Source organism: Phyllobates terribilis, unplaced genomic scaffold (assembly GCF_046119375.1).
Source record: "Phyllobates terribilis strain yellow unplaced genomic scaffold, ASM4611937v1 Scaffold_10__3_contigs__length_209671492, whole genome shotgun sequence".
NCBI classification, from domain to species: domain Eukaryota; kingdom Metazoa; phylum Chordata; class Amphibia; order Anura; family Dendrobatidae; genus Phyllobates; species Phyllobates terribilis.
Window position 1 is genome coordinate 185,258,840 of NW_027362770.1, and position 10,571 is coordinate 185,269,410.

At 51.4% G+C, this 10,571-nt stretch overlaps 1 protein-coding gene across 1 annotated transcript; it reads left to right on the top strand.

The window, feature by feature from the left end:
• Positions 1–1,576: 1,576 nt before the first annotated feature.
• Positions 1,577–10,335, top strand: MRPS35 (mitochondrial ribosomal protein S35). Its single transcript, XM_073650350.1, has 8 exons — positions 1,577–1,732; positions 6,803–6,849; positions 7,037–7,204; positions 7,287–7,347; positions 7,465–7,604; positions 7,675–7,784; positions 7,874–7,943; positions 9,994–10,335. Exons 1-8 carry the CDS (start codon positions 1,630–1,632, stop codon positions 10,249–10,251), a joined length of 957 nt encoding a protein of 318 aa, XP_073506451.1. The 5' UTR covers positions 1,577–1,629; the 3' UTR covers positions 10,252–10,335.
• The last annotated feature ends 236 nt before the right edge of the window (positions 10,336–10,571 follow it).

Sequence of the window (10,571 nt, forward strand, 5' to 3'; positions counted from 1 at the left end):
GTCACTGTTATTATGGAAGCACTGTGGATATCACTGTTATTATGGAGCACTGTGGATATCACTGTTATTATGGAGCACTGTGGATATCACTGTTATTATGGGGGCACTGTGGATGTCACTGTTATTATGGGGCACTGTGGATATCACTGTTATTATGGGAGCACTGTGGATGTCACTGTTATTATGGGAGCACTGTGGATATCACTGTTATTATGGGGGCACTGTGGATATCACTGTTATTATGGGAGCACTGTGGATGTCGCTGTTATTATGGGAGCACTGTGGATGTCACTGTTATTATGGGGGCACTGTGGATATCACTGTTATTATGGGAGCACTGTGGATGTCACTGTTATTATGGGGGCACTGTGGATATCACTGTTATTATGGGAGCACTGTGGATATCACTGTTATTATGGAGCACTGTGGATGTCACTGTTATTATGGGAGCACTGTGGATATCACTGTTATTATGGAGCACTGTGGATGTCACTGTTATTATGGGGGCACTGTGGATATCACTGTTATTATGGGGGCACTGTGGATGTCACTGTTATTATGGGGGCACTGTGGATATCACTGTTATTATGGGAGCACTGTGGATATCACTGTTATTATGGGAGCACTGTGGATGTCACTGTTATTATGGGAGCACTGTGGATGTCACTGTTATTATGGGGGCACTGTGGATATCACTGTTATTATGGGGGCACTGTGGATGTCACTGTTATTATGGGGGCACTGTGGATGTCACTGTTATTATGGGAGCACTGTGGATATCACTGTTATTATGGAGCACTGTGGATGTCACTGTTATTATGGAGCACTGTGGATGTCACTGTTATTATGGGGGCACTGTGGATGTCACTGTTATTATGGGAGCACTGTGGATATCACTGTTATTATGGAGCACTGTGGATATCACTGTTATTATGGAGCACTGTGGATATCACTGTTATTATGGGGGCACTGTGGATATCACTGTTATTATGGGAGCACTGTGGATATCACTGTTATTATGGGGCACTGTGGATATCACTGTTATTATGGGAGCACTGTGGATATCACTGTTATTATGGAGCACTGTGGATATCACTGTTATTATGGGAGCACTGTGGATATCACTGTTATTATGGAGCACTGTGGATGTCACTGTTATTATGGAGCACTGTGGATATCACTGTTATTATGGAGCACTGTGGATGTCACTGTTATTATGGAGCACTGTGGATGTCACTGTTATTATGGGGGCACTGTGGATGTCACTGTTATTATGGGAGCACTGTGGATATCACTGTTATTATGGAGCACTGTGGATATCACTGTTATTATGGAGCACTGTGGATATCACTGTTATTATGGGAGCACTGTGGATATCACTGTTATTATGGGAGCACTGTGGATATCACTGTTATTATGGAGCACTGTGGATATCACTGTTATTATGGAGCACTGTGGATATCACTGTTATTATGGGGGCACTGTGGATGTCACTGTTATTATGGGGGCACTGTGGATGTGACGTGTATTGCTCTGATGGACGTCATTGCCCTCCCCATTGCTCCGCCCCCTCGTTACTTCGCTTTCTCACGCAGTTTGTCCCTCTCTTCTCGCCGTCCGCAGACAGTAATGATGGCGGCCTCCGTGCTGCTCCGGGTCTCTGTGATCCCTCAGGGCTCCGCCGTCTCCTCGGTGCTGGTGCGGGGCTGCAGTGCGGTCCCGGCGGTGTCAGGTGAGGACGGAGATTTGCGGGGAACATGGTGGAGGAACTACTGCACCCAGCAGCTCCTGACACCTCCCGCCCACTACACTACATTCACAGCGTACTGTAATGGCGACCTACTACCCCCAGTCCTGTAGAACTGCATCCCCAGTCCTGGAGAACTACAAGCTCCAGCATCCCCCTGTCCTGTAGAACTACAACCCCCAGCATGCCCCTGTCCTGTAGAACTGCGACCCCCAGCATCCCCCAGTCCTGGAAAACTACGACCCCCAGCTTCCCCCAGGCCTGGAGAACTACGACCCCCAGCTTCCCCCAGTCCTGGAGAATTAGGACCCCCAGCTTCCCCCAGGCCTGGAGAACTACGACCCCCAGCTTCCCCCAGTCCTGGAGAACTATGACCCCCAGCTTCCCCCAGTCCTGGAGAACTACGACCCCCAGCATCCCCCTGTCCTGTAGAACTACAACCCCCAGCATGCCCCTGTCCTGTAGAACTGCGACCCCCAGCATCCCCCAGGCCTGGAGAACTAGGACCCCCAGCTTCCCCCAGTCCTGGAGAACTAGGACCCCCAGCTTCCCCCAGGCCTGGAGAACTACGACCCCCAGCTTCCCCCAGTCCTGGAGAACTAGGACCCCCAGCTTCCCCCAGTCCTGGAGAACTAGGACCCCCAGCTTCCCCCAGTCCTGGAGAACTAGGACCCCCAGCTTCCCCCAGGCCTGGAGAACTAGGACCCCCAGCTTCCCCCAGTCCTGGAGAACTAGGACCCCCAGCTTCCCCCAGTCCTGGAGAACTAGGACCCCCAGCTTCCCCCAGGCCTGGAGAACTACGACCCCCAGCTTCCCCCAGTCCTGGAGAACTACGACCCCCAGCTTCCCCCAGGCCTGGAGAACTACGACCCCCAGCTTCCCCCAGGCCTGGAGAACTACGACCCCCAGCTTCCCCCAGTCCTGGAGAACTACCACCCCCAGCATGCCCCTGTCCTGTAGAACTACAACCCCCAGCTTTTTTCCAGTCATGTAGAACTACAACTCCCATCATTATTATTATTACTTTATCGCCATTTATTCCATGGTGCTTTACATGTGGTAGGGATATATATAGCAAACAACAAGTCCAATAGTTTGAACAAAAACGAGTCAGCGACTGGTACAGGAGGAGAAAGGACCCTGCCCGCGAGGGCTCACAGTCTACAGGGGATGGGTGAGGGTAGAGCTGGTCGTGCAGCGGTATGGTGGAGTGAGGACCCTGCCCGCGAGGGGTCACAGTCTACAAGGGATGGGTGAGGATACAGTAGGTGAGGGTAGAGCTGGTCGTGCAGCGGTATGGTGGAGCGAGGACCCTGCCCGCGAGGGCTCACAATCTACAGGGGATGGGTGAGGATACAGTAGGTGGGGGTAGAGCTGGTTGTGCAGCGGTATGGTGGAGCGAGGACCCTGCCCGCGAGGGCTCACAGTCTACAGGGGATGGGTGAGGATACAGTAGGTGGGGGTAGAGCTGGTCGTGCAGCGGTATGGTGGAGCGAGGGTTACTGCAGGTTGTAGGCTTGTCGGAAGAGGTGGGTTTTCAGGTTTCTTTTGAAGGTTTCCACGGTAGGCGAGAGTCTTATGTGTTGGGGTAGAGAGTTCCAGAGTAGGGGGGAAGCACGGGAGAAATCTTGTATACGATTGTGGGAGGAGATAAGAGGGGAGTAGAGAAGATCTTGTGAGGATCGGAGGCTGCGTGCAGGTATGTACCGGGAGACTAGATCACAGATATATGGAGGAGACAGGTTGTGAATGGCTTTGTATGCCGTGGTTAGGGTTTTGAACTGGAGTCTCTGGGCAATGGGGAGCCAGTGAAGGGATTGACAGAGAGGAGAGGCCGGGGAATAGCGGGGGGACAGGTGGATTAGTCGAGCAGCAGAGTTTATGATAGATTGGAGGAGTGCGAGAGTGTTAGAAGGGAGGTCACAGAGCAGGAGGTTGCAGTAGTCGAGGCGGGAGATGATGAGGGCGTGCACTTGTGTTTTTGCAGAGTCTTTGCTGAGGAATGTGCGGATCCAGGAGATATTTTTGAGTTGGAGTCGGCAGGAAGTGGAAAGGGCTTGGATATGTGGTTTGAAGGAGAGTTCAGAGTCCAGGGTTACCCCAAGGCAGCGAGCTTGTGGGACTGGGGAGAGTGGGCAGCCATTGACGTTGATAGATAGGTCAGATGGGGGATATGAATGAAAGGGTGGAAAGATGATGAATTCTGTTTTATCCATGTTGAGTTTTAGAAATCTGCCAGAGAAGAAGGATGAAATAGCAGACAGACATTGTGGGATTTTGGTTAGTAGGGAGGTGATATCGGGTCCAGAGAGGTAGATCTGTGTGTCATCAGCATAGAGGTGATACTGAAAGCCATGAGACTCTATGAGCTGTCCCAGGCCGAAGGTGTAGATGGAGAAGAGCAGGGGTCCTAGAACTGAACCTTGGGGGACACCGACAGATATTGGGTGAGATGAGGAGGTGGTGTGTGAGTGGGAGACCCTGAAAGTTCGGTCTGTTAGGTATGAGGAGATCCAGGATAGGGTCAAGTCTGTGATGCCGAGAGATGAGAGAGTCTGTAGTAAGAGGGAATGGTCCACTGTGTCAAAGGCAGATGACAGGTCCAGGAGGAGGAGGATGGAGTAGTGTCGCTTGGATTTGGCGGTCAGTAGGTCATTGGTGACTTTAGTCAGGGCAGTTTCAGTCAAGTGATGCGGCCGGAAGCCAGATTGCAGGCGGTCAAAGAGGAAGCAGGAGGAGAGGTGGGAGGACAGCTCAGAATGGACGTGTTGTTCTAGTAGGTTTGAGGCAAAGGGAGAAGTGATATGGGGCGATAGCTAGACAGAGAGGATGGGTCAAGGGAGGGGTTTTTGAGGATGGGTGTGATTGCGGCATGTTTGAAGCATGAGGGGAAGACCCCAGTTGTTAGTGACAAGTTGAAGAGGTGGGCTAGGGCTGGGATGAAGATAGTGGTAAGGTTTGGGATGAGGTAGGACGGGATTGGGTCAAGTTTGCAGGTGGTGAGGTGTGATTTGGAGAGTAAAGAGGAAAGTTGATCTTCTGTATTGGTGGAGGAGCGGGTTTTGGAGGAGGAGGATTGAGTAGGTGTGAGGAGGGGCTGTGGGGTCTTTAGTCAAAAGCTTTGTCTGATGTTATCAATCTTCGGCTTGAAGAATGAGGCAAAGTCTTCGACTGAGATGAGAGAAGAGGGAGGAGGTGCTGGGGGACGGAGGAGAGAATTGAAGGTGTTGAATAGCTATTTAGGGTTGTGAGACAGGGAGGATATGAGAGATGAAGTATGTTTGTTTTGCTGCTGTGATTGTGGACTTGAAGGTAGTGAAGGACTGTTTGAATGCGATGAAGTGCTCGTTGGAGTGGGACCTTTTCCATCTCCTCTCTGCAACCCTGGAGGCCAGTCGCAGTTCTTTAGTCAGGCTGGTGTGCCAGGGTTGTCTGTTGATTGTGTGAGCTTTGGTATATGTGAGAGGGGCGATCGAGTCGAGAGCTGCAGCCATTGTGGTGTTATATAAAGTGGCAGCAGCATCTGCATCGTGTAAGGAATTTGTCTGTAAGAGGGAGAAGGGATTCAGAAAGTGAGTGTAGGTCAAGGTGTTTGAGATTTCTGCGAGGGTGTGCTAGTTTCTGGATGGGGGATTGTGGACCTGGAGAGGAGAGAATGTAAGTAGGTTGTGGTCAGATAGTGGGAGAGGAGAGTTAGAGAGGTTAGACAGGGAGCAGAGTCGAGTGAAGATGAGGTCCAGAGTGTGTCCATCTTTATGAGTGGGGGCAGAAGACCATTGTACAAGGCCAAAGGATGAAGTAAGAGATAGAAGCTTGGAGTCAGACGAGTGGGAAGTGTCAATGGGGATGTTGAAGTCACCCATGATGATAGTGGGGATGTGAGTGGAAAGGAAATGAAGCAGCCAAGTGGTGAAGTGGTCGAAGAAAGTGGTGGCTGGTCCTGGGGGGCAGTAGATGACGGCCAGTTGGAGGGGGGAGTAGGTGCGCGCACAGTGCACTTCCAAAGAGGGGAGGGTAACGGAGGGTGGCAGTTGGATTTGGGTGAAGGAGCAGTTGTTTGACAGGAGAAAACCTACTCCTCCACCATGCTTGCCAGTGGGGCGGGGGGCATAAGAAAGATGGAATCCGCCATACAAAACTGCGACTGGGAGGCCGTGTCAGAGGGGGTGAGCCAGATTTCGGTGATTGCGAGGAAGGAGAGTTTGTTAGTAATGAAAAGATCATGGATGTAGGAAAGTTTGTTGCAGACTGAGCGAGCGTTCCAGAAAGTTCCTGTTAGTGCAACTGGGTAAGCGGGGATTAGGTGGATGGGAATGAGGTTAGAAAGGTTGCGAGAGTTTGTGGTAGACCGTGGATAGGAGGTAGAAGTGACTGTGGGGATATGGTAAGGAAGACCAGGATTCGGAGAGATGTTGCCAACAGTGAGGAGTAGAGAAAGCGTTAGCAGGTGGGAGCAGGAGAGAGAGCATGAGGTGGCTGTCTGTGTTGGGAGACACAGGATTGAATGTTGAGGAATAGTTCTGAGGAGGAGGTGAGATGGATGGGGAGGATGGAGGGAGAAATGAAGAGTTCCTTACTAGGTGTAGGGATTAGAGGGGTTACTAGAAAGTGGAGGACTATAGAGGAAAAAGTGAAAACTAACAAAAACTTAGTTAAAAGAGAGTAAGTGGTCAAAGTGTTGGTTACCTGACTCCTGCCTGACGGCCTCTGAAATAACTGCCAATTAGCGCCAAAGCCACTTTATGCAAGAAGACGCATGCAACCACCCCACACGCCTGCACCCTTCAGGCAGCTTCTGACTTTATAGGGCTGGTATAGCATTAGGTGAGGGGCATTGTGGGAGCTGCTTGTGGCTAAATGAGCAGCTGATCAGCTCACCAGGAGATGGCGCCATGATCAAAGACAGAGCAAATACGATGGCAAACCCCCAGCATCCCCCAGTCATGTAGAACTACAATCCCCAGCATACCCAGTCAGGTAGAACTACAACCCCCAGCATTTGCACATATAGGAGGGAGGATGGGAGTGATTGTTCTCCGGTGTCTTATTTTTCAGGCTCTCACAGAAAACGTCCCGGACACAGAAATCTGCAGAGGAGAGAGGTGAGCGGGGATGGTCCGGAGCAGAAGCCCCGAGAGAGGGGTCCGCAGCCCCCAATATCCCAGCTGCAGTCCCCCCATACGACAGCTGGAGCCCCCAATATCACAACAGAGCTCCGCCCCCTCACGCTTGATACATTGTATGTGTCGCGTTCTGTTGCTAGATAACCGCCTGTCAATCACTCCTCAGGTCCCGCCTCCTCGCACGGAGAAGATGCCCCCGGAGCAGGAGTGGAGCAGCGTCTTCCCCTCTGCCGCCTCCTTCCGGCCGTCCGCCGTCCCGCTGCCCGTGCGGATGGGGTATCCCAAGAAGAAGGCGGCGCCCCCCGAGAAGACGGGGAACCTGGAGCTGCTGAAGGTATGGGGGCAGGGGATCACACCAGGAACCCGCGGCGCAGACTAAAACTCCCAGCATCCTCTGCATCTTCTATTTTCTCCAGATTCCCAACTTCCTGCACCTGACGCCGGCCGCCATCAAGAAGCACTGCGCCGTCCTGAGAGGTACAGAGAGCTCCCCTGCTCCGGTCACATCCAGAGCTGCGAGTGAAGGGGGCGGGGATGCGGCAGAGCTGTGATTGCAGCTCCGGATGTGACGTTGATCTCTTCTGTGCTCCGCAGAGTTCTGCACCGCGTGGCCGGCGGCGCTCACCACCGATGATTCCTGCAGCCGACACTTTCCCATCCAGCTCCAGTACATGGATTACTTGTCCGCCGGACCGTCGCTCCGCAACCCAGAGGCTCGAGCTGTGACCTTACAGGTGGGTGGGGTCCGGTCACTCCGGGGGTCTTCAGGGTCGGCAGCCGTTAAACCTGGGACCCTCTCCGCAGGTGAAGCTCTGCACTCTGAACCTGGACACTCATGCCAGGAGGAAGCTGATAAAGCTTGTGGGGCCACGGTACAACCCCGAGGAGGATACCCTCACCATCCGCACCGACAGGTAGGACCGACCCCAGAGACGGCTGCAGACCCCCGAATAACAGCAGCGATACTGGGGTCCACGACTGATACAACTCTGCCTCATTCCAGGTGTCCGGTCCGGAAACAGAATGAGGACTACGCCCTGTACCTGCTGACCGTCCTCTACCACGAGGCCTGGGTGCGTAACACATTATAGTGAGCGCTGCTCCAGAGTATAATACAGGATAGGCAATATATGTACACAGTGACTGCACCAGCAGAATAGTGAGTGCAGCTCTGGAGTATAATACAGGATGTAACTCAGGATCAGTAATGTAATGTATGTACACAGTGACTGCACCAGCAGAATAGTGAGTGCAGCTCTGGAGTATAATACAGGATGTAACTCAGGATCAGTAATGTAATGTATGTACACAGTGACTGCACCAGCAGAATAGTGAGTGCAGCTCTGGAGTATAATACAGGAAGTAACTCAGGATCAGTAATGTATGTACACAGTGACTGCACCAGCAGAATAGTGAGTGCAGCTCTGGAGTATAATACAGGAAGTAACTCAGGATCAGTAATGTAATGTATGTACACAGTGACTGCACCAGCAGAATAGGGAGTGCAGCTCTGGAGTATAATACAGGATGTAACTCAGGATCAGTAATGTAATGTATGTACACAGTGACTGCACCAGCAGAATAGTGAGTGCAGCTCTGGAGTATAATACAGGAGGTAACTCCGGATCAGTAATGTATGTACACAGTGACTGCACCAGCAGAATAGTGAGTGCAGCTCTGGAGTATAATACAGGAGGTAACTCAGGATCAGTAATGTAATGTATGTACACCGTGACTGCACTAGCAGAATAGTGAGTGCAGCTCTGGAGGATAATACAGGAGGCAACTCAGGATCAGTAATGTAATGTATGTACACAGTGACTCCACCAGCAGAATAGTGAGTGCAGCTCTGGAGTATATTACAGGATGTAACTCAGGATCAGTAATGTAATGTATGTACACAGTGACTCCACCAGCAGAATAGTGAGTGCAGCTCTGGAGTATAATACAGGATGTAACTCAGGATCAGTAATGTAATGTATGTACACAGTGACTACACCAGCAGAATAGTGAGTGCAGCTCTGGAGTATAATACAGGATGTAACTCAGCATCAGTAATGTAATGTATGTACACAGTGACTGCACCAGCAGAATAGTGAGCGCAGCTCTGGAGTATAATACAGGGTGTAACTCAGGATCAGTAATGTAATGTATGTACACAGTGACTACACCAGCAGAATAGTGAGTGCAGCTCTGGGGTATAATACAGGATGTAACCCAGGACATATATATTATGTGATTGAGGGTGGTGCCCCCTGCTGGCCGTGTGGTGGTACTGCTCCTGTCTGGAGCTGTCATTATGATGTCCTCCCCCGTTCTGCGCTCCGCCACCTGATCTCGGGCCGTTCCCTGTACACAAACCTCCTGGCGCTTTCATTACCTTTCAGTGTCTCGTTAATATTTCAGCTCCTGCTCGTCGGATGATTCGCCTTTGATTGCTCTGCATATTTTATGAGCCTCGGTGACACTTGTGATTTTTCCATGATCCGGGGCGAGGGCCTGTGTTGGGTTGCAGGACGCAGGGGGGGATCCCGGCTACCCCCGAGTCACAGCCCGTCCTCCCGACCGTCCGCTGATCGCGCCTCCCCACCTGTCGTGGAACTACAACTCCCAGCATGTCTTCACTGCTGCCGGCATCCTGGGTGTGGTAGACCTGGAGATCTACGGGGTGCAGCCTGTCTATTGCTCTCTGTTATCAGTCACACATGGATGGTATCACGTTAATGCCTGCTACAGTCAGCTGCTGAGGTGGCTGATAACAGGGAGCAATTGCCTTCTCACCACCACACTCAGTTGTTCCCCATCATGAACTGGCTGATAACAGGAAGCAATAGCTTACTTGCCCGTCCTACAGTCAGTTTCCCCTCTGTATTGTGGAGTGGCTGATAACAGAGAACAGTTGCACACTCACCTCTCCTACAGTCAGCTCAGTATATGCTCTAGTCACATCCAAAGCTGCAAGTTACAAGCAGTTTTGAATATTCATTCACTTTTCTGCACCAGTTTGCTTTTCCTGGAAACAGTCAGCAAGCATGTTGTCAGCCACAGGATGGCACTGAGGATGCTGGGAGATTTCAGCTCCTAGTTAATCATCAATACATGACGCTTTCTTGTATTTGACAGAAAACGGAAGCATGGGAGAGCGAGAGGGAGGAGAGTGACATGGAGGAGTACGTCTGGGAGGGCAGTCGCTCACAGCAGAACGTCCTGGACACGCTCTCCAGGACCCCCGGTGACTCCCCCTCCAGCGAACAGATCCTCCAATCACCCGGCGTGCAGGAGTACCGCCGCGCCATGCTGAACCTGCGCAACCAGGGCGAGAGTGAGGAAAGCATCAGCCTCTACAAGCAAAGCGTCAAGAGTCTGCTGGGCGTGGCCTAACCGCATCACATGACCCGTACTGCCCTATAGACTCCCCTGGCCTCTGCTGTGATTGGACTGAATAAAACAGATTTCTTTATTATATGATTGAGATTCGCCCTCATTTGACTCAAAATGATTTACTTGCCCCCAAAAATTGAAAAGCCCTTTTAAATTGTCAGCTCCCCCTAGTGGTGATTGTATACATCTGTATGTAGTGAGCTCCCCCTAGTGGTGATTGTATAAATCTGTATGTAGTGAGCTCCCCCTAGTGGTGATTGTATAAATCTGTATGTAGTGATCTCCCCCTAGTGGTGGCTGTATAAATCTGTATGTAGAGA

Coding starts and splice junctions, on each gene's coding strand:
- MRPS35 (XM_073650350.1), top strand. CDS start 1,630: ATGATGGCGGCCTCCGTGCTGCTCCGGGTCTCTGTGATCCCTCAGGGC. Junction 1,733..6,802: donor TGCGGTCCCGGCGGTGTCAG/GTGAGGACGGAG, acceptor CTTATTTTTCAG/GCTCTCACAGAAAACGTCCC. Junction 7,605..7,674: donor CTCGAGCTGTGACCTTACAG/GTGGGTGGGGTC, acceptor CCCTCTCCGCAG/GTGAAGCTCTGCACTCTGAA.